The 24,266-nt window shown below is 38.0% G+C and overlaps 1 protein-coding gene across 4 annotated transcripts in view; it reads left to right on the top strand.

Annotated features, from left to right (window-relative positions):
* Positions 1-24,266, top strand: part of LOC122688081 (A disintegrin and metallopeptidase domain 3-like) — a 115,093-nt gene that overhangs the window by 8,183 nt on the left and 82,644 nt on the right. For 2 of the 4 annotated variants that reach the window (XM_043893904.1, XM_043893905.1), the window contains exons 4-6: positions 7,007-7,085; positions 13,298-13,374; positions 13,894-14,071. In XM_043893904.1, coding sequence (XP_043749839.1) covers positions 7,007-7,085; positions 13,298-13,374; positions 13,894-14,071 — 334 coding nt within the window. The remainder of the gene's footprint in view (positions 1-7,006; positions 7,086-13,297; positions 13,375-13,893; positions 14,072-24,266) is intronic. The other 2 variants (XM_043893907.1, XM_043893906.1) reach the window with 1 other exon arrangement.

Raw genomic sequence — 24,266 nt, 5'->3', positions numbered from 1 at the left:
TGATGCCCATGTGTAGACTGGTCCGCTGGATTGTTTGGAAAGGGTGTTTGCTATGACCAGTGTGTTCTCTTGACAAGACTCTGTTAGCGTTTGCCCGCTTTCATTTTGTACTTCAAGGCCAAACTTGTCTGTTATTCCAGGTTTCTCTTGACTTCCTTCTTTTGCCTTCTAATCCCCTATGGTGAAAAGGACATTTTTTTTTTTTTATCTTAGTTCTAGAAGGTGTCCTAGGTATTCATAGAATCAGTCAACTTCATCATCTTTAACATTAGCCATTGGGGCATAGACTTGGGTTACTGTGCTGTTGAATGGTTTGCCTTAGAAACACACAGATCATTTTGTCATTTTTGAGATTGACCCAATTACTGCATTTTGAACTCTTTTGTTGACTATGAGGGCTACTCCATTTCTTCTAAGGGATTCTTGCCCAAAAGAGTAGATATAATGGTCATCTGAATTAAATACACCCTTTCCCATCCATTTTAGTTCACTGATTCCTAAGATGTTGATGTTCAATCTTACCATCTCTTGCTTGTCCACTTCCAGTTTACCTTGATTCATGGACCTAACATTCCAGGTTCCTATGCAATATTGTTCTTTACAATATAGGACTTTCACCACCAGACACATCCACAACTTAACTCTGTTCCTGCTTTGGCCAAACTGCTTCTTTTGTACTGTAGTTATTATTAATTGCCCTCCACTCTTCCTGGGTAGCATATTGGATACCTTCGACCTGAAGGGCTCATCTTCCAGTGTCATCCTTTTTGCCTTTTTCATATGGTCTGTGGAGTTTTCCAGGCAAGAATACTGGAGTAGATTGCCATTTCCTTCTCGAGTGTACTACATTTTGTCAGAATTCTTCACTGTGACCCATCCGTCTCGGGTGCCCCTTCACAGCATGGCTCATAGCTTCATGTAGTGACACAAGCATCTCTGCCAAAGCAAGGCCTTAATGTCATCCATGAAGGGGATTTTACCTTGGGGGTTTGGCAAATTGCCAGCCCAGTTTGAGACTATGTCACTTATTTTGATGGGGTTTTCCCTTGTGGCTCAGTGGTAATGAATCCTCCTGCCAAAGCAGGAGATGCAAGAGACTCACATTCAATTCCTGAGTGGGGAAGATACCCTGGAGGAGGCAATGGCAACCCAATCCAGTATTCTTGCCTGGAAAACAGCATGGACAGAAGAGCCTGGTGCGTTACTGCTCATGGGGTTTCAGAGTCGGACATAAGTGAGTGACTGAGCACTACTGCACGCTTACTTTTGCCGAAGTGATGTTGGGTGAATTGATTTAAACAGAGGCTTAAAAAAGGCGCTCATGGTTTTCTGCTCTCCATCTTCACCTGTCATCCCCATGAGAATGTGCTTTGGCTAAGCTTGCTGAAAGATTAAAGACATGTGGATCATAGCCAAGGTGTTCTATTTATCCCTACATCAGTCAATATTCAGCTGAATCTTGTACCACTGAGCAAGCCTGACCAGTTAGCAGAGTTGTCATGGCTACTGGCACATGACCCAAAAGTTTGAGCAGTAGGTACATTTTATTTTACTGTATGTCGTTGTGGTTGTCCATAATGCAACATTGTGCATAATATCATTTGTTGAGATTCATTCATACTGATGCATGCAAAATGATTTTAATGCATATGTAGCCATCAAATCAATATATCTCATAGATTATTTATCCTCCCTTATTTACAGCAAGAAAGCTCTCTAGTTGGCATCCCTGGACATGACTTCCCAGCCCTCAGTGTAGCTATTGGATTATAAATAAGAAGATTCTTAAGTGTTATATACTGCCAGTTTCTTTTTTTCTTCAAAACCTTTATAACCAATTTTTATGACAGTAAATTAAAAGGATATTTGTTTTCTACATTCTCAACCACAAGTGTATATTTACTCATCTTTGTTAATTAGTGGGTAACAAATGCTATTTTATTGTTGCTTTATTATGCAGTTCTCTGGTTATTAATAACATGTAGTGTCTTTCCAAGTGAAAATGTACAGTTCTCATTGACTTGCTTCCCTTAAGATTTTAGGGTAATTAGTTTTTATTCATTCAGTCAGTCAGTCCAATTCAGTTCAGTTGTTCAGTCGTGTCCTACTCTTTGAGATCCCATAGACAGCAGCACGCCAGGCCTCCCAGTCCATCACCAACTCCCAGAGTTTCTCCAAACTCATGTCCCTTGAGTCGGTGATGCCATCCAACCATCTCATCCTCTGTCATCGTCTTCTGCCTTCAATCTTTCCCAGCATCAGGGTCTTTTCTAATGAGTCAGCCCTTTGCATCAGGTGGCCAAAGTATTGTCTTTTATTCATTAGTTTTGAGTTATTTATATTCTATGTATGGCTTTATCTTTCTGTTTTCCACTTTTTGCTCCATCATCAATTTGTGAGAAGTTTTGTCTTCTGTGGCTATTACCACTTTCTCTCTTCTGTAGTTGTGAAAATAACATGTTGAATATTGATGTTTTTCTTCCTATGTTTTGGGGATTTATTGCTATAAAAAAGGATTTTCAAATAATCCTTATATTCATATTTTTCTCATAGGTTCTCATGTTCTTCTCTTGTGTCTCTCAGATCCTAAAGTGATACCATAACATCCTATATTTTTAAAAATTCTCTTTCCATTTGAGATGTAAATCCACTGCTTTCAGTTTCTTTATCAACCCTATTTGCATTTTCCTACTTTTTTGAAGCATTTTTTTTAATTGCAGTTTTCTGCTGACTCAGGTATTATTTGGTTAGAATATTTTCTAGGTGGATTAGTTAGATTATTTTCTTCAGAAAGAATATGCAAATAGCATGCTTCCCTAATCGAACATCTGTGGATGTCTTTTTGTTCTCATAATTGAATAACATTTTGGCAATGTGTAGAATTTGTGAGTCATATTTCTTTTCTATAAATTTTTGTAATTTGATACAGTCTATTTTAAGTTTTCCAGTATGTTTTCTTTGTATGGATGAGTGTGAGTTTCTGTGTATATGTTTGTATATTACATTAATACTCCCTGAAATATCCAAAGTCCCTTAATGTTTTCTTTTTAATTTTCAGTCCATATACCTTATTTTCTTCCATGGGGAATCTATGCTTTCATCCTGCATCTTATTTCTCTGTGTTATATATCATATTCTACAACTATGATCAAATCTTTATTTTTGATGTACATTCTGCCAGCATTTTTCCTCTTTATTAGCTAGACCTTTAATTATGTTTACAGTAAGCAAATTTTCTTGGATACATTTATTCGATTCCTTAATATTAACTGTCTGCCAATGCAGGAGACAGAAGAGATGTGGATTTGATTCCTGAGTCAGGACTGTCCCCTGGAGGAAGGCTTGGCAGCCCACTCAAGTAATGTTGCTTTCAAAATCTCATGGACAAAGGAGACTGGTGGGCTCTAGTCCACAGAGTCACAAAGAGTTGAACACAACTGAAGGGACACAGCACTCACACGTCATGTATTTTAGTTTCATAGTGTCTTTTTTTTTTTTTTGTCCTCTCCAAATGGTCTCCTTGGAAAGCTTATTAATTTTTCTTGAACTTAAGATTGTTCTTGTCCGTCAGTGCTGCTTCATTAGAAGCTAGCTTTTGACTTTTGCCTTTGATTTGCTTTTCAATTTCCTGTTGTTGGACGTGGTTTTTCTTTCAGTGCTCACTTGTATTTCGTTTATGTGCTTAGTTGCTCAGTCATGACTGACTCTTTGCAACCCCATAGGCTGTAACCCAGCAAGCTCCTCTGTCCATGGGATTCTCCAGGCAAGAATACTGGAGTGGGTTGCCATTCCCTCCTCCAGGTGTGCTTCCCAACCCAAGGATCGAACCCAGGCCTCCTGCATTGCAGGCAGATTCTTTACCATCTGAGTTACCAAGCAAGCCTGGTTATCCTTATATCACTGATAAAGGCGGGCTGCTGTGTTGTTTCATATAAAAAAGCAAAAGATGTGATTTTGGTAAAGAGCCTAGGATGAATAAACTTACAAACTAATTTCTTCTCATTTTAATCATTCTTTTCAAATATCTGTGAAAGTTTTTACCTCTAATTTCTTTTTCCCAGGAAGTACTGTTGGAGTCCCACTCCACCACCTCCATTTAAATGCTTACAGTTATAAAAGGTGGCTCTACCCTTGTTCCAGAATTCATGCTCTAGATGCTTTCACCTAAACCCATCTGGGCCATTCAGATTCTTTAATCATTATATATACTGATATATAAAAATATACATAGTATACCATTTCAGTATACATATATGTATATAAGTGTATGTGTATATATATATATGTATATAATATATATGAATCTTTTTGTCTTAGACATCATCACAAATTAACTATACTTCCTTCACTTTAAAAAAAAAAAAAGAATGAGAGCAAATAAAGCAGGTATGAATAGAAAAGTAGTGATGAAGAAAGGACTGTTAATGCTTTAGTTTCTCTCTATCCTGGTGTTCAGAGGCTTCTTGATGTTTGGAATCCTTGAGAAATAGGGTCCTTGGACTCTTTACTCAGTAGAAGTAGTTAAGTGGCCAGACAAGAAATTCAGGCAAGGCTTTGTTGAGACTCATGCTGCAGCAGGAGGGAGTGAGAACAAGTAGCAGGTTCCCTTGCTCACTCTCTGAGGAGGGCAGGCTGGTTCCTTATGTGAGGTGAAAGTCAGGGTGGACTGGTGGTCCAAGCCCACTCTGCTCACCACAGGAAAGGCCAATGAATCCAAGAGACGAGGGATTGAGGCAAGGAAGAGACTGTATTTGGGGAGCCAGCTGACTGAGAAGGTGGCAGGCTAGCACCTCAAAATAACCGTGTTTGGTGTCACGCCAGTGTATGCTCCTTGGTTCTTTGTCTCGTCACAACAAAAATTTGGAGTGATGGACATTGAAGCCCCCTCGGCGGGTCACAGCTCTTGGAGGACAGACCATGTTATAGCTCTTAAATAAATCAGTGTTACAGCTCAGTGTTACAGCTCTATTTATTTGGATAATAGCAGGAAAATCCATCTTTGAGGCGGGAGGGCACGTTGATCCAAAGATGCGAAGAGAAGAACGCCCCATCGCGCGGGAGAGAGAGCGAGCGAGAGAGGGCTTTGGCTCCTCTTTTTATATGTTTCTCTGTCCCTGGGCCTGTCTTATGTAAATTGGGCCTAGGCAGGAGCGTTGTTTGTTTTATCTGAGGTTCTCACTCCAGTCCTCGGACCTTCCTTTGTTCTATTTTCACGGGCTTTCCCCTTCCAGGTCTTTTAGCCACCGCCATTTTGGACTCTTTTTCCCTATTCTAACTACCTAACATTCCCCCCTCAAGAGATGGGAGGCCCAATTCTTTGGGAATAGGGACATCAAGGTCTCTCTGGCTACTTCCTGCTGAACTGGGATGGCGAGGGGCATTGGGCCTCCCCCTCTGGATGCCAGGTTCTTTTATAGATCAGAGATGGGGGGAGGTGAGATAGTAAAGTAAAAAGACCTTGAATCTTGCAAACATCTCCTAGAATGCCAAGTCTCAGGCAGAGGATGTGTTAATTTCTTCCTTCCTGCCATCTACATCACGTGGTTCTGAACAAAGGCACTTCAGTTTACAGTCAGGCAGAGGGACGCGATTCTCTGAGGCAGGCCATTCGATTATAGTAACAAAAGCTATGAAAAGCAAGTCAAAGAAACAGTTCCAACGTGGAGTCAGAATTGGCTTCTCTGCAACAGCCTGCAGGATCCCTTGGTGGCGCTGTGTACAAGCATCATGCACAGGGCCTTGCTTTTTCTCCCGGCACCTCAGAAGTGGTAGTCACTTTGTGGCCTTTTTGTCTTATTTGTGCATACTTAACCAAACTGCTCATGCAGGCAGTTATTTTTAGTCCCTTATAGTTCCTTTATCATTTGTTACTCAAGGAGACATTTGCCCAGGTCAAGCACTCCAGTAAAGAGTTCAGGTCCCACCCTATCTCATCCCTACCATAAGTATGTTAGATTGTTCCAAGATAATCAACATCCACCTTGTAAGAAAATTATAGCTCCATACTCCATTTATATCACATTTATGTATAGAAATAACATGATATTTGAGCCAAAGAGTAGAATCCTTCTTCTAAACAAAGACTTTGAGGTGTATTGTGCGGTTCTACAATTTTTCTCCTACTGCTTCAAGAGAAGCAGTTTCCGTAAAGGGACCATATCTTTTCCTAGGTTCCAGAAGGAAGGCATTGTGGTGTTGAATCTGCAGTAACCTTGTAAACAACATTTGTTTTAATTTTAAAGCACTGGGAATTTGGAGGTTGTGTTTTAGCCTAGGATAAGTTATGAAAAAAAATTAATGATATAAGCATGAATTTTTTGTTATTTATCAACCCATGGCTGCTTATTCTTGTTAACCAAAGCATTTATGCCATGAGATGTATAGATGGTTGAATCTATAAAAACTTTGCTTTGGGTATTGGAAGCCCTAGATTTTATCAGACATCAATCTGTGTCATTACAGTGTCCACACCTGTATCTGGTTATTCTGGTTCTTGTTTTCTCTCATATACATAATATAACTATCAGAAAGAAAGGTAGACAATGGGGAGATGAACCCACTTCAGTTCAGTTCAGTCCCTCAGTCTTGTCTGACTCTTTGCGACCCCCAAGGACTGCAGCATGCCAGGCCTCCCTGTCCATCATCAACTCCCAGAACTTACTGAAACTCGTGACATCCAACCATCTTATCCTCTGTCACTCCCTTCTCCTCCTGCCTTCGATCTTTCCCAGCATCAGGGTCTTCTCCAATGAATCCATTCTTTGCATCAGGTTGCCAAAGTATTGGAGCTTCAGCTTCAGCATCAGTCCTTCCAATGACTATTCAGGACTGATTTCCTTTAGGATTGACTGGTTTGATCTTCTTGCAGTCCAAGGAACCCATTTAATTTGTGCATATTTAAGCTTATAAAGTGGAAAGTAAAGATTTCTTTTAAATTTCATAACTCTGGAAGTTACTTTTATTCATGCTGTTATTCAAACAAAGTTTATTATTTTGGTTGCATTAGGTCATTTTTAGACTCTAATTTCCTGGTGTATTCACACAACAAATCGGGGATGTTATATCCAGATTCTTCATTTATAAAGGTAAGTTTTACTTTATGTTTTGTAGATTTTTATGCTTTTGTGGTAAAGGCATCATTGGTGGGACGAATGAGCCTCCCTTATGCTCAGCCAGATTGTTGGGCAAGCAGATTGATCACAGACTGAAACATAATGTGGCTGTTGCTATGAAAACATGTTGAATAGAATGAGCATTTTAGAATTTGAAACTCAGGAATCACTTTATTGAAAAGGTCATTTACATTCTCTGGAAGTAGTTGTAGGAATTTGAGAGGAGAAAGAAGTGGGAAAAGGAACTCAGAAGCCTCTCAATAAAGGGCAAAGTTTTCATGAAAGTGTCATAAGAACTGGGCAGTGGAGGGAACAGTGGAAACCACAGAAAGAGTGCAGAAAAATAAAGCTGCAATAGCATATTGAGTACTAAATCCTAATATGTTTACATGAAAACCACAGGAATTTGAATTATATCCCCCAATGCAAATAAGAGTCAAAAAATGTTTAAAAGAATATGAAGAAGTTAACTTTAGTCTAAGATATGTATTTTGCCAGAATAGATGATGGAGAAGATATGAACGCGAGTGTTTGTTCAAATTCTGTTGCTGTGCTACAATTCAGAGAGAATGATATTTAAAATATGGTAACTGGTACAGCATTTCTCTTTTTCACCATCTGCAAGTAGAAAGTAGGACAGAATTCATGAGACACTTGGTTTGAGACATTTGACAATTAAAAGACAAATCAGGGATTCTTCCTCTGACAGAAAGGAAGCACGGAGGGCGAGTCTCACATTGAACTTGGTCCTCTGACTAGGAATAATGTCTTAACTATAGTACAAGAGTTGAATCAAATAGGACTTCTTATGAGTTTGGATTTTCTGAATTGTAGGGATAACGTATTCAGTCATCCACCACTAAGGATAATGTTAGATATAAGTTTTTTGGGGTTTTTTGTTGTTTTTGTTTTTTTTTTAAATATGGTCAATACAAAGTTAAGGAAATTCACTGTTCTTAGATTGGTAAGAATCTGTTTGTTTTTCTGCCCCATGATGGGGAATGTAATTAATTGTATAAGATGTCTTTTCTGTATTAGTTGATATGATCATATGATGTTGAGATAGTGTATTGCTTTGACTGATTTTCAAATCTTGATACAGTACCTAGAAAATATCTTTCATACCTAGAAAAATCCAAACTTGGTCTTGTTGTATGAATTTTTTATTCATACATTTATTCATGCCTGCATTTGATTTGCTAACAATTTCTTGAGAATTTTGGGGGTCAAATTTCACGAAAAACAAGTCTATGATTTTCTTTTTTGTAGTGACTTTGTCTAATTTTTAGATTAGAGTAATACTGGCCTCATTAAACACATCAAAAAGGAATGCATTCTCTTTTGTTTTTCAGGAGACATTGTATAAAATACTTGTTAATTCTTAAGATACTTGGTAAAATTCTACAGTGAAATCCCTGGGCTTTGGGATTTTGCATGTGTGTGTGTTGGGAGCTATTAAATTAGCAATTCAATTTATTTAATAGTTATAAGCTATTTTATTTATCTGTTTTTTGCATTGCTTTGGTGGGTTGTAGTTTTTTAAGTAATTGGTCTGTTTCATCTCAGTGGCATCTCTGCATGGAATTTTATAATAGTCTTTATTATTCTTTTAATGACTTACAGGAGCTTTAGTGATGAGCTGGTTCATTTCAGGCATTGATGATATGTGACTCCTCTTTTCTTAACTGTCAGTCTTACTAGAGATTTTTCAATTTATTGCACATATCAAAGAACCTACTGTTTCTTGCTTTGATTTTCTTCACTGTTATCTTATTTTCAATGTCACTGTGTTTCTTTTCTCCCTGATACCTTGCTTCAGGTTTATTTTGCTCTTCTTCTTCTAATATATTGAGGACAAAACTTAATAGGTGACTGTTCATCTGGAAAAGATTGAAGGAAAGAGGAGAAGGCTTAATGTCATTTGAATCAGGAAATGTGATGCCTCAGCCTTATCAAGGTTATTTGCCTATTCGTTTTTTGTTTTTTTGTTTTTTTGTTTTTTTTTTTTGTGGCTACATAAGAATTTCTGGATCATTTTTTCCGGTTCTGTGAAAAATGCCATTAGATATTGTATAGGAATCACATTGAATTTGTAGATTGCTTTAGGTGGTATGGGTATTATAACCATAAGAATTCCTCCAATCCATGACCACTGGGTCTCTTTCCATTGTGTCATTATTTCTTTCATCAGTGTACTATAGGTTTAGAGTACAGGTCTTTCTCTTCCTTGGTCTAATTTAATCAAAAATATTTTATTCTTTTGGATGCTATTGTAAGTGGAATTGTTTTGTCAATTTCTCTTTCTGACAGTTTGTTAGTTTGTAGAAACACAAATGATTTTTGTGTGTTAACTTTATACTCTGTAACATTGCTCAATTTACTAATATTTTTCTTCTTTAACCTATGTAGGTATTGCTTTTACTACTTGAATTTTGAATGTGGAACCTCGTTTGCATATCTGGGATAAATCCCACTTGGTTTTGGTTTACAATTTTTAAATTTATTGTTGACTTTTATTTCCTAATATGTTGTTGAGAATTTTTGCATATATGCTCATGAGAGATTTTAATGTGTAGCTCTTTTTTTCTAAGTGTCATTGGTTGTTTTGGTTTTAGTGTAATATTGGCCCACATAGCATGAGTTAGAAGTATTTGTTCTGTTTCTATATGTTGAAGGAATGTGTAGAGATTTGATAAGGTTTACTCAAGTATTTGGCAGAATTCAACAGTGACAGCATCTGGGCCTGCCTGCTGCCTTGTGATTTGGCAGGTGATCAATTTTATTCAACTTCTTTAATAGAATCAGACGTATTCAGATTGTCTATTTCCTCTTACAAGAGGTTTGAGAAATGGCGTGTTTCAAATAGTTGGACCATTTTATCCAGGATTTCAAACTGGTGGACACAGAGTTGTTTATCTCATTCCTTTATTATTCTTTTAGTGTACATGAGGCTACAGTTAAGATACTTCTTTTATACTACTGATATCAGTAATTAGTATCATCTCTCTTAACATGCCTGGCAAGAGGCTTATCAATTCTAAATATTTCTTTTCTGTTGCTTACTTTGGATTTAATTTGCTTTTCTTTTTTCTAGTTTCCAAAGTGGAAACTTTAATTACTATCCCATAACTCCTGTAAGATTTGATCAGTTTTTACTGTCTTCCTTTGCTTCTTTGATCTGTTGGAGTTGAACTGAGTCTTTCTTCTGTCTGATGTAATCTGCTGTTGAAGACTTCTGGTGAATTTTTTCAGTTCAGTTATTATTCTAGGGCTTCCCTGGTGGTTTAGTGGTAAAGAACCTGCCTGCCAATGCAGGAGACGGGTTCAGTCTATGAGCTAAGAAAATCCCCTGCAGAAGGAAATAGCAATCCACTCCAGTATTCTCATCTGGAAAGTCCCACGGGCAGAAGAGTCAGGTGGGCTACAGTCCTTGGGGTAGCAAAAGAGTTGGACACAACTTGGCAGCTAAACAACAGCAGCAATTATTCTACAGCTCCATGATTTCTGTTTGATACTTTTAATATTTTATCTGGTTTTTTTTTTTCAAACTCTCACTTGCTTCATGCATTGTTCTCCTAACCTCAGTGAGCATCTTTATGGGAACATCTTTATTTTGAAATTTTTATTAGGTAAATTAATTTTATTTCAGTAGTGTCAATTTCAGCCTGTATCTTGTTCCTTTGTTTGAAATATCATTTCTTTATTCCTCATTTTACTTAACATTCTACTTTGGTGTCTGCTCATTAGACAAAGCAGTCCCCTCACAGAGTCTTCATGAGTGGCCATGTACAGAAGGACACCCCCACAAATCAGCCCAGCCAGTGAATTGGGGGTCCTCGACCAGCTGTTTCTCTCTTCAGGAAGAAGCAGATCTCTGTGGGGTTTTTTACTCTGTCTCTGCTGGTCAGAAGGGATGATCACTGTTCTCTGTTATCCCAAGTTAGTGCCCCTGTTCTCCCTCAGACTGTACTGAGGCATCAGTGCTGCAAGATTGGAGAGATAAATGCTGGTTCTTGGGTCGATATTGGTGAAGTGGGAGCACTGCATTCAATCAGTCAACTATTGTCTCCTGCAGTGGAGGCAGAGAGGTGGGATTTTTCTTCTTCTCACTCTGTGATGAGTGTGGACAAGGAGGGAAGGGAGGCAATGGTGTCAAGTAACCCAAGCCACCATCTCCATTGTGTTTTGGGTGACTAGACTGCCCAGGTTTGATGACACTGCTCCTTGGGTATTCTCCTCAGTAACACTGGGGCACTGCTTGCTTGAACAACACCCTCTGCTGCCCTGGGTCAATCTGGAAGCTAGATTATCTCTTATCTAATCTAAAGGTAGCACTCTGGGGCAAAGTCTCTGCTGAACAGTCATCCCAAGTCTTCCTACTGGCTTTGGTGCATCTGATGTTGCATTCACTGAAAGATCTGCACGAGCCAGTCAGTTATTTCATGGTCTCTCACAGATGGAATTGGTGCATTAATTGCTACTCACTTGGTGTATTTGATGGAGGATGGCAGATCCAGGGATTTCTAAACCACCATCTATTGACCAGTATTACACCTTTATTTCTTTGAATGTTTTTTCTACTCTGAATTCTTTCTGTTTCTTCTTAGTGGATTCTGACATATATTTTAAAACTTTTGGTAGTATTCCATGTGTTCTTGAAACTCTATTCATTTTCTTAGTCAATTTTCCTGTGACTTATATATTGAGTAAATTTTACTCATCTGTCTCAAGTTCATTGATTCCGTCCCTTGTCATCTGCACTCTATGTTTGTGCCTACCCAGTTTGGGTTGTTTTCTTTGTTTTTATTATTATATTATTTGGTTCTAATTTCTTAGTTGTTATTTTTAATAGCTTCTATTTCACTTCCGAAATTTCCTTATTCTTTCAGTTGTTTCAGGATGATTGAAAGGCAATCACCCAGTTTAAGTTCAAGTTTAGTGTGATTGTTGCTCCAGTAACCATTCAGCTTTCTTGGGACTTTTGATATTTTGTTGTCCTTCATTCTTCCTGGTTCATGTGGAGCTCACTGGATCTCTGCTGGGGCATGGCAGGAAAAGTTTCTTTCCTGGGCCACCCTCTGTTGCTTGGTGATGTTGGTTGATGAGGGAACCATATAATGAAGAACATTTCCTCTAGCCGTATGCCAGTCACTGGCTATCAATGTGCTTCTCATCTCTGCTAGTGCCCCTGAGAGAGGAAAGTTTTTAATCTAGGCCACTGTTGGCTGCTTTGAGTTTGGAGTGTTGAGAATCATCTCACGAGGATCATTTTCTCTTATTGGGCGTGCAAGGCCAGGAGATGCATAAACTGAGATGCTGTCTTCTGCTGGGTAAAGTGTTGGGAGCTGGTTTGCATTCTACGTCTTTGTGAAGGCTTGTGGCATAGTTTGCTGGCACCACTGTGAGCAGAAGTGGCTGCCACTGTTGTCTGACTGTGGAGTCGTGTATGCTCTGCCTCTATCAGTTGGTTGGAGATAGGAGTTAAGCCGAGTATTGAGATGAGTGAATGCTTACTGATGGATTTGTAGTATGGACACTTATGCCACAGAAACACATTCATACATGAGAATGTGATGATAATAGTGTGTTCATAGTCCAGGATTAACTGAGGAACAAGGTTGATTCTAGATATCAGTACACTTCTTAGGGAAGAGAAGGAACTATTTAGTAAAATACTATATCAGCAGAGAACGTAGGAAGAGTAATGTTTTGAAAGTCCATTGAGAAGAGACTTTCAAGTAAGGATGATCAACATGATGAGATAGTAGAAAATAGTGAAGAAAGGTCAGTTAAGATATTTTGGTCTTACTTAGAATAAAACAAATGAAATGCTCACAGTGGAAGTCTGTGATTAATGCTGGTGATTACCTTGAGGTAGCATTTTTAGGCTATATATTCAAAATGTGGACTGAGAATTATAAGATGTAGATCAGAACGTTATTTATGAAAAGTTCAGATTTACAGCAAAAATCCTTTGGGAGAGAATAGGAGTTGTGATTATAGACAGAAGAGTGTCAAGGGGAAAAGACTGTAGAAAGCTAAAGAGGAAATGAAATGTCTGTTGAATTGTATAATGGAATGCTTAAATCTGATGTTTGATGATGTCTAGGATGAGGGTTATCAATAAAACCAAACGCTTTGTTTGCTAATCATTACTGATGTGTCTTTATATTACTCCTGTGTAGGGCCATTGCTTTTATCAAGGATATGCCACAGAGATTCCAAATTCAGTTGTGACACTTAGTACCTGCTCTGGACTCAGGTAATGACATATTCCAGAGATGTATATAGTTGATATCTAGTTTATCCTTTAACTTTTAGAAACTTCTTGAAGGGTAGATGGAAGACAAAGAAAATAGACACTTACATTGCATTTCTTCTCACCTGCTTTCTGTGCCTGCTTGTCTTATCTTTTCCACTATACTCTGTGTCTCTCCCAGGCTTGCAATTATAAATTTCATTCAGAAAAAGCTGTCATCAGAATGAGACATAACCCTATTACTGATCCACTCTAGAACTGCAATGACTCTTAAATGCTATAATAGATAAAAGAAGGTAGAAAATTGGGTTTACACATTAATGGAAGTAAGATGGGGCTATTATTAGATATTAAATGACAAAATCATTATTATCAAATTATCTACTTAATTCTAATAATTTCTACTTAATTTAATAATTTAATTTGATAATTTCTACTTAATTTTTTCTATTAATATTTATTTATGTTTATTATTGAGAACTCCATATTTTTAATTTCTTTTTTATGTGTTTCAATATTCAGGGGATTATTGCAGTTTGAAAATGTCAGTTATGGAATTGAACCACTAGAATCTTCGACTACATATGAGCATGTGATTTATCTGATAAGGGATAAAAAAAGTGATTTTTCTCCCATAACAGAAAATAATTCTACCACTCAATTTGCAGATCAATCCTACAAAATTCTTGTGAAATCAAATGTAAGTAACTGATGTATGCAAATTGTGATAAACATACTCACATTGATATCTGGTACATTTGGAAAACAAATTTAAGGTGATACTGGTTATAATAAAGCCTTCTCTTATAAGGTATTTATTTTAAATATATTTTGTTTAGTCATATAATATTTAAAAAGTTAATAGCTGTAAATATATAATTCAAAATTCTCACATATACCTAATTTTAAGTATTTTATGCAGATATGTCTTTTAAGTATTTTTATGCAAATATGCACAATATTAAATTAAAATATTAAGTGTAAATTTGATAATGACCTTTGTCATTTAATATCTAAGAATAGTCCCATCTTGCTTGATTATCATGTAAGTCCATGTAAATACCTTCTTCTATTATTGCATTTAGGAGTCATTGCAGTTTTGATTTGCATTTCTCTGATAATGAGTGATGCTGAGCAACTTTTTATGTGTTTGTTAGCCATCTGTAAGTCTTCTTTGGAGAAATGTCTGTTTAGATTTTTGGCCCACTTTTTGATTGGGTCTTTCATTTTTCTGGAATTGAGCTGCAGGAGTTGCTTGTATATTTTTGAGATTAATTCTTTGTCTGTTGCTTCATTTGGTATTATTTTCTCTCATTCTGAAGGCTGTCTTTTCACCTTGCTTATAGTTTCCTTTGTTGTGCAAAAGCTATTAAGTTTAGTTAGGTGCCATTTGTTTATTTTTGCTTTTATTTCCAATATTCTGGGAGGTGGGTCATAGAGGATCTTGCTGTGATTTATGTCTGAGAGTGTTTTGCCTATGTTCTCCTCTAGGAGTTTTACAGTTTCTGGTCTTACATTTAGATCCTTAATCCATTTTGAGTTTATTTTTGTGTATGGTGTTAGAAAGTGTTCTAGTTTCATTCTTTTACAAGTTGTTGATCAGTTTTCCCAGCACCACTTGTTAAAGAGGTTGTCTTTTCTCCATTATATATTCTTGCCTCATTTGTTGAAGATAAGGTGTCCATAGGTACGTGGATTTATCTCTGGGCTTTCTATTCTGTTCCATTGATCTGTATTTCTGTCTTTGTGTCAGTACCATACTGTCTTGATGACTGTGGCTTTGTAGTAGAGTCTGAAGTCAGGCAGGTTGATTCCTCCATTTCCATTCTTCTTTCTCAAGATTATTTTGGCTATTCGAGGTTTTTTTGTATTTCCATACAAATTGTGAAATTATTTGTTCTAGTTCTGTGAAGAATACCATTGGTAACTTGATTGGGATTGCATTGAATCTATAAATCGCTTTGGATAGTATGCTCATTTTCACAATATTGATTCTTCCAATTCATGAACGCGGTATATTTCTCTATTTGTGCCCTCTGTGATTTCTTTCATCAATGTTTTATAGTTTTCTATGTATAGGTCTTTTGTTTCTTTAGGTAGATATACTCCTAAGTATTTTATTATTTTTGTTGCAATGGTTAATGGTATTGTTTCCTTAATTTCTGTTTTTTCATTGTTAGTGTATAGGAATGCAAGGGATTTCTGTGTATTAATTTTATATCCTGCAACTTTACTATATTCATTGAATAGCTCTAGTAATTTTCTGGTAGAATCTTTAGGGTTTTCTATGTAGAGGATCATGTCATCTGCAAACAGTGAGAGTTTTGCTTCTTCCTTTCCTATTGGATTCCTTTTATTTTGCTCTGATTGCTGTGGCCAAAACTTCCAAAACTATGTTGAATAGTAGTGGTGAGAGTGGGCACCCTTGTCTTGTTCCTGACTTTAGGGGAAATGCTTTCAATTTTTCACCATTGAGGATAATTTTTGCTGAGGGTTTGTCATATATAGCTTTTATTATGTTGAGGTATGTTCCTTCTATTCCTTCTTTCTGGAGAGTTTTAATCATAAATGGATGTTGAATTTTGTGAAAGGCTTTTTCTGCATCTGTTGAGATAATAATATGTTTTTTATCTTTGAATTTGTTAATGGGGTGTATTACATTGATTGATTTGCGGATATTAAAGAATCCTTGCCTTCCTGGGATAAAGCCCACTTCGTCATGATGTATGATCATTTTAATATGTTGTTGGATTCTGATAGCTAGAATTTTGTTAAGGATATTTGCATCTAAGTTCATCAGTGATATTGGCCTGTAGTTTTCTTTTTTTTGTGACATCTTTCTCTGGTTTTGGAATTAGGGTGATGGTGGCCTCATAGAATGAGTTTGGAAGTTTATCTTCTTCTGCAATTTTCTGGAAGAGTTTGAGTAAGATAGGTGTTTGCTCCTCTCTAAATTTTTGGTAGAATTCAGCTGTGAAGCCGTCTGGTCCTGGGCTTTTGTTTGCTGGAAGATTTGAAATGTCTTTTTAACTGTGAGTCCAAATACCTAAGGAAATGATATTAAGGGTGTGTCTAGGAAGAGAAGTGGTTGAAAATAAGTTTAAAAATACATATAAAACCTAATTTCCTCTCCTAAACAATTGTTTCTGCTGTAAACTCACAGATAGTCTAAGACTCTTTTTGTGGGTGGAATGTGTGAAGTGGGGTCACCAGGCATAAATGTCTTTGTAAATCATAACAGAAGGTGGTTATGATACCAATATTAGTGTGAATATATTAAATGACACACTACACAGTGGGAAATGGTTTAAACATTCTAAGATGTTCATTAGGATCCAGGAGGGAAATGAACCACTCCAAAGAATCAAAACTAAGTATGTTGACAGCAAGGTGTTTGCATTAAACATTCCAGAGAATTTACACTCTCTGAAGACAGCAGATCATAAGCTCCATATGTGGTCATAGATATTGCAATATGCTGTCAATGCCTAATATGAAGAAGCACTAGACATAGGATGAAACAATTTAATCTGGTAGATATTGGCATAGAAAAATTCAAAGTGTTTAATCTTGAGGCACTAAGGAGTGGAGAGAGAGAGAGTGAAGAAAGCAACATGACAATATACTCAGAGAGGTATGCTATGCTTCGTCTCTCAGTCATGCCCGACTCTTTGTGACCCTGTGGACTGCAGCCCATCAGGCTCCTCTGTCCATGGGATTTTCCAGGCAACAACACTGGAATGGGTTGCCATGGCCTCCTCCAGGGGATTTTTCCAACCCAGGGTTTGAACCCAGGTCTCCCAAATTGCAGGCAGATTGTTTACTGACTAAGCCCCTAGGGAAGCCCATACTCAGAAAGGTCGGAGAAAATATCTCCTCCACAAATTGAGAACAGAGCACTGTTTAAAAAATAAAATTCAGCAGATAGCAGTTCTTGGGAATTAAAAGCATGCTAAGGTAAGGTAAGGTGAAGTCGCTCGATCGTGTCTGACTCTTTGCGACCCCACGGACTGTAGCCTACCAGGCTCTTCCATCCATGGGATTTTCCAGGCAAGAGTACTGGAGTGGGTTGCCATTTCCTACTCCAGAGGATCTTTCCGACTCCGGAATCAAACCCAGGTCTCCCGCATTATAGGCAGACGCTTTACCATCTGAGCCACCATGTGTAAAAACTCGAAAGTTCATCACATAAAATTTCAGAAATCACACACAACTAAAGTATAAACAAAAGTGACAAGGGAATTTGAGAGATAAGATATTCAATTAAAATAACAATACAGGTGATGTAGTATGAGTTCCAATACAAATGAAATTGAGAATCAAAATGATTTAAGCAGGGGTTCTAAATCAATATTTTTAAAAAATCTGATTTCTTATGTATAAACACAATGTAGAATGGCATGAAACTACTTAGCGCCAATATTGAAGATTGAAAGGCAACACAAAACTTACTTAAAATAAGGCAAGGTAATCTTCAGCCTGTAATTACTTACCCAGTCAGAACTATATAATTGATATATTTAATTAAAACCATTTCTTTCCTCCCTATTGTGAATACCCCTCCTAATGTGTAAAACAGACCACACTTAGAATAACAGAGAGAGACCCTAATCTCACCAGGAATGAGAAGATTAGCAGGCTACAACACAACCAAATTTCTAAGGAGTAGTTGCCAAATACACTGAATTTTCTATCAAATCAAGAGATGGAACAACTTTGTAAGCTGCTATCCTCAAGCTGTACTCTTCATGAGGAAACACTACAGGGTCAAATGCGACGAGATTTTTGAAGTGATGAATTCCTGACTGTCAGTGGTTTAACATGATGTGTGTGCTTTGCTCATGCAAAGACAAAGGTAGATGAAAATGCTAGTTGTTTCCTTTTCCAGCTTCAATTCGGGGCCTCAAAGTGTCCCCAGTAGTATTTGAATTCAGATAGGAGTAGAAGGAGAAGAGTGTCTGAATCCCCATCTTGATAAACCTGAGCTGAACAGGTATCTCTCATGGACTTCTCTCTCAGAGAAGAAGCAATATCATTCTTGAAAAATTGGTCATTTCTTATGAACCAAATATAGTGTAAGTCACTTATCCCTAACATTTGTTCAACAAAAGTTTGATATGAAAGAAATGAATGTATTCGGAAATGAGAATAAAAAGGGAATAAACAGGGGACATAAAAACCAATATAAATATAAAATATAACACAAATTACATGATCCAAAATGAGTTAAAAACAATATTGATATTGTTATATATCTATGTACTAGGTGTCACCTGTTGTTGTAAGACCTTGATAGTATACCCTGTCTTTGCAATTTTTTCTACAATTCTGAGAGTGAGAACATTTATCCCTCTCTTCAGAAGGAAGCAGAGACCTGGAGAGTTCAAATTATTATTCTAAGTCACAGCATTAAAATTCTAATCTAACTAATGCAACCCCAGAGATCCATTCTTTGGTACTCACAAGTCTACCCTTTCCCAGTCTGTTTAAAAATCCTGGAAGTGCTCAAGAAATAGACATATAAGAAAGACAAAGCCATTTTGAAAATGAAAGACATTGACAATAGAACTGGCGAATAACAGAACAGACATTATCATAAAACCCCAAGGTAACGTTATATTCAAAGCTGAGCGCAGAAGGATTGATTCTTTTGAACTGTGGTGTTGGAGAAGACTCTTGAGAATCCCTTGGACTGCAAGGAGATCCAACCAGTCCATCCGAAAGGTAATCAGTCCTGAATATTCATTGGAAGGGCTGATGCTGAAGTTGAAACTCCAGTACTTTGGCCACGTGATGCGAAGAACAGACTCATTGGAAAAGACCCTCATGCTTGGAAAGATTCAAGGCAGGAGGAGGTTGGATGGCATCACTGACTCAATGGACATGAGTTTGAGCAAGCTCCTGGAATTGGTGATGGACAGGGAAGCCTGGTATGCTGCAGTCCATGAGGTTGCAAAGAGTCAGACATGACTGGGCAACTGAACTGAACTGAAGGAAATAGAGAATGCGATGACCTAAAAATGTTGGGAAATGGAAGTGAAAGTTGCTCAGTTGTGTCCAACTCTTTCGGACCCCATGGATTGTGGAATTCTCCAGGCCAGGATACTGGAGTGGGTAGCCTTTTCCTTCTCCAGAGTATCTTTCCAACCCAGGGATCGAACCCAGGTCTCTCATATTACAGGCGAATTCTTTACCAGCTGAACCATAAGGGAAGCCCAAGAATACTGGAGTGGGTAGCCTATCCCTTCTCCAGCAGATCTTCCAGACCCAGGAATCAAACTGGGGTCTCTTGCATTGCAAGTGGATTCTTTACCAACTGAGCTATCAGGGAAGCTCATAAAAATGATGGGAGAGAAAAAAAAATGATGGGAGAAAAAAGCAAAACTGTATGATGGCTAACTTTATGTATCAACTTCCCTGGGCCACAGTCCCCAGATGGTTAGTCAGATTTTCTGGGTGTTTCTTTGAAGGTGTTTATGAAAAAGATAAACAACTAAGTCAGTGGAGTTTTTGTAAAGCAGATGGTCCTCCATTATGTGTATAGACCTCATCTGATAGTGGCGTCATCAATCTAAGAAAGGAATGGAACTTCCTCTGTGTAAGACAGGACTCTCTGGGCCACAGTCTTCAAACAGGCACTGTAGCATCAACTCTCCTCAGGTCTGAAACCTACTGGAGGTTTTGGACTTTCCAGACTCCATAACCATGTGAGGCAATTTCTTGTAATAAATCTAATTTTAATAAGTATATTAAATGTGCAAATATACACACACATTGTGTTAGTTCTGTTTCTCTAGGGAACTCTAACAGAATGTAAAAGATTACTAATGGAAATTCAAGATAACCAATATTGTCATTCATGAATAAAATCATACTCAATGTAATCCTACTTATGAGAGAAGAAAGCTGTGTTGAATAAAGAATTCCTGAATTTGAAAATTTTCAGAGTTCAAGAAATCTTTATGAAAGTGGGTAACACCAATATATAATATATTTTGGACTTTATCAATAAAGGATGAATAATCCTATAGGCATCTCAGCCTCAAAGAAAGTCACTTAAAGTAGAAAAAGGCAGTCAGACTGGCATTAACATTTGTCAAAAGGAACTGCTTATAAGATAGTCAAGAATATCTATCTAGTGAGAAAGAAAATAGCTTCTCTAGGAGGTAAACTGTATCAGGCTTTTGTTATCCAGTCAAGTTGCAATTATACTATAAAAACAGATTTGCTTGTTCAAGAGACCATAGTATCTATGGGACTTTGAGACAACATCAATAAATCAGTACAGCAAAACAGCAATTGACTCAATTAAAAAGATACAGCAAGAAAACCACAGAATCATAGTAATACTTTTAGAAACATCATTTGCCAACATTCAGTACAACATATTCATGGTAAATAATAGGAGTTGAAAATGTCCTGGATAATAAAGATCATGTACAGCTAACATAAAGAATGTAAATGACTGAATGCTTTACTTCTGTTACGTACTGTAGGCTTGTGTCCCACCACAATTTGTATTTTGAAACCTTTCAGTAGGATGGTATTAGGAACTCAGACATTAGTGTTAGATTAGGTATGAGGGCAGGGCCATCACGATGGGATTAATTTGAACCAGAGATCAAATTGCCACCATTCACTGGCTCATAGAGAATGCAAGGGGATTCCAGATAAAAATCTACCTCTGTCTCATCCACTGTGCTAAAGTCTTTGGCTGTATATCATAACAAACTGTCGGTCAGTTCAGTCGATCAGCTGTGTCTGACTCTTTGTGACTCCATGGACTGCAGCACACCAGGCTTCGCTGTCCATCATCAACTCCTGGAACTTACTCAAACTCATGCCCATCGAGTTGCTGATGCCATCCAAGCATCTCATCCCCTGCCATCCACTTCTCTTCCCACCTTCAGTCTTTCCCAGCATCAGGATCTTTTCCAATGAGTCCGTTCTTCACATCAGATGGCCAAAGTATTGGAGTTTCAGCTTCAGCATTAGTCCTTCCAATGACTATTCAGGACAAACTGTGGAAAGCTCTTAAACAGATGGGAATACTAGACCATCTTACCTCTCTCATGAGAAACCTTATGCGGGTCCAGAAGCAACAGTTAGAACCCTGAATGGAACTAATTGGTTCAAGATGGAGAAAGGAGGTTCACAAGACTGTCTGCTGTCACCCTGTTTGTTTAACTTATACACTTAGCATGTCATGAGAAATGCCAGGCTGAATGAGCTACAAGCTGGAATCAAGTTAGATGGGAGAAACATCAACAACCTCAGATATATGGATGATACCACTCTAATGGCTGAAAGTGAAGAGGAACTAAGGAACTAAAGAGCCTCATGATGAGAATGAAGGAGGAGAGTGAAAGAACCAGCTTAAAATTAAATATTAAAAAAAACTAAGATCGTGGCATCTGGTCCCACGACTTCATGGCAAATAGAGGGGTAAAAGGTGGAAGTAATGACAGATTTCTTCTTGGGCTCTAAGATCACTGCAGATGATGACTGCAGCCATGAAATTAGAAGACATTTCCTTCTTGGCAGGAAGGCTACGACAAACCTAGACAGTATGTTGAAAAGCAGAGACATTACTCTGCTGACAAGGGTCTGTATAAGTCAAGGCTATGGTCTTCCCAGTGGTTATCTGCAGTTGTGAGAGCTGGGTCACAAAGAAGGCAGTATGCTAAAGAATTGATGCCTTCGAACTGTGTTGCTGGAGAAGACTCCTGAGAGTCCCTTGGACAGCAAGGAGATCAAACCAGTCAATCTTATGGGAAATCAACCCTGAATATTCACTGAAAGGACTGATGCTGAAGCTGAAGCTCCAGTATCTTGGTCATCTCATCGAACAGCCAACTCATTGGAGAAGTCCCTGATGCTGGGAAAAATTGAGGGCAGAAGGAGTAGAGGTCATCAGAGGATGAGATGGCTGGATGGCATCACTGATCCAATGGAAATGAACTTGGACAAATTTCAGGAGATGGTGAGGTACCAGGAGGCCTTGCTTGCTGCCGTCTATGGGGTTGCAAAGAGTTGGACTTGACTGGGTGACTGAACAATAACAGGTATAAAGTTAGGGCCCTCGTGATAGGATTAATTCTCTCATATAAAAGGGAAGAGGCATGGGATCCCTCTCTCTGCTCTCCTGTCACATGAGCATACAAGATATGCAAACTAGGAAGAGTGAACTCACCAGCCATCACATCTGCTGGTGCCTGAATCTTGAACTTTCCAGCCTCTAGAATGTCAGAAATACTGTTTGTGGTTTAAGCATCTAGTCTATGGTGTATTTTTTAGTGCCCAAACTGGTGAAAATGACCCCTGAGATTCAGAATAATGCAAGGTTGTTTGTCTTCATTGTACTTCCACTCAACATTTTACTGAATTCTTAGTTTTTGCAATAGGAAAAAGACTAATAATAAAGGGTATACATTTTGAAAGCAAAACAATCACCCTAGTTCTTTAGTGAGATAACTCTGCACATAAGAGCTAAAGAATCTCCATCAAAGCAATCAAGACTAATTAAGAGACTCTAGCAAAGTTACAAGAAAAAAAAAAAAAAAAGAGAAGATATCTATTTTCCCCAAATTGATGTGTAGAGTCAATATAATTCCAGTCAAAATTCCCGAAAAACATTTTTGTAGAAATAGATTCTCAAATTGATTATGGAGATGCAAATATCCTTATGAAGTCAAACAGTTGTTTGAAAAAGAGAACTAGGTGAAGGACTTGTGTTGTTTCTTCTTAAGGGATCAGATAATATTTTGGGCTTGTGAGGCATACGATCTGTTGCAGCTACTTCACTCAGTCCTTGTAGCTTGAAATCAGCATAGGTAAACTATAAACAAACACGTATGGCTGTGTTCCAAGAAAATATTTTTTGCAAGCAGGAGGGTATACATCATGGCAAATAGATGGGGACACAGTGGAAACAGTGGCTGACTTTATTTTGTGGGGTCTCCAAAATCACTGCAGATGGTGATTGCAGCCATGAAATTAAAAGACACTTACTCCTTGGAAGGAAAGTTATGACCAACTTAGCATATTGAAAAGCGGAGACATTACTTTGCCCACAAAGTTCCGTCTAGTCAAGGCTATGGTTTTTCCAGTGGTCATGTATGGATGTGAGAGTTGGACTATAAACAAAGCTGAGTGCTTCAAAGAATTGATGCTTTTGAACTGTGATGTTGGAGAAGACTCTTGAGAGTCCCTTGGATTGCAAGGAGATCCAACAGCCCATCCTAAAGGAGATCAGTCCTGGGTGTTCATTGGGAGAACTGATGTTGAAGTTGAAACTCCAATAGTTTGGCCACCTGATGCGAAGAGCTGACTCACTGAAAAAGACCCTGATGCCGGGAATGACAGAGCGCAGGATAAGGCAACGACAGAGGATGAGATGGTTGGATGGCATCACCGACTCAATGGACATGAGTTTGGGTAAACTCAAGGAGTTGGTGATGGACAGGGAGTCCTGGTGTGCTGCAGTTCATGGGGTCACAAAGAGTCGGACATGATTGAGCGACTGAACTGAACTGAGGTGGGTATACCATAGGCAATAGTTTGCTGACTTCTGCTCTGGAGATACATATCATGGTATTGGTTTATGTGTGGAACAGTGGGATACAACAGAGGAGAAGTAGAGCCATGTGCTCTTTCCCAGATGATTATACACAAAGGTGCTAAGGTCTTTGGAAAGTAAAAAATGATGTCTTCATCAAATTATGCAAGAAGATTGGATTTCCACATGGAAATCCTTATTCTAAAAAAATGAATTAGAGGGTAAGCTTAAGTGTCAAGCCAAACATAAAATTTATAGTAGGGGACTTAGGAGAAACCAAATTAATGAGTCATAAGACTGTGAATAGATGTTCAACATCATTAATCATACAGGAACT

The sequence above is a fragment of the Cervus elaphus genome, chromosome 32, assembly GCF_910594005.1.
Source record: "Cervus elaphus chromosome 32, mCerEla1.1, whole genome shotgun sequence".
In the NCBI taxonomy this organism is placed as follows: domain Eukaryota; kingdom Metazoa; phylum Chordata; class Mammalia; order Artiodactyla; family Cervidae; genus Cervus; species Cervus elaphus.
This window is presented reverse-complemented; position numbering and strand designations above follow the sequence as displayed.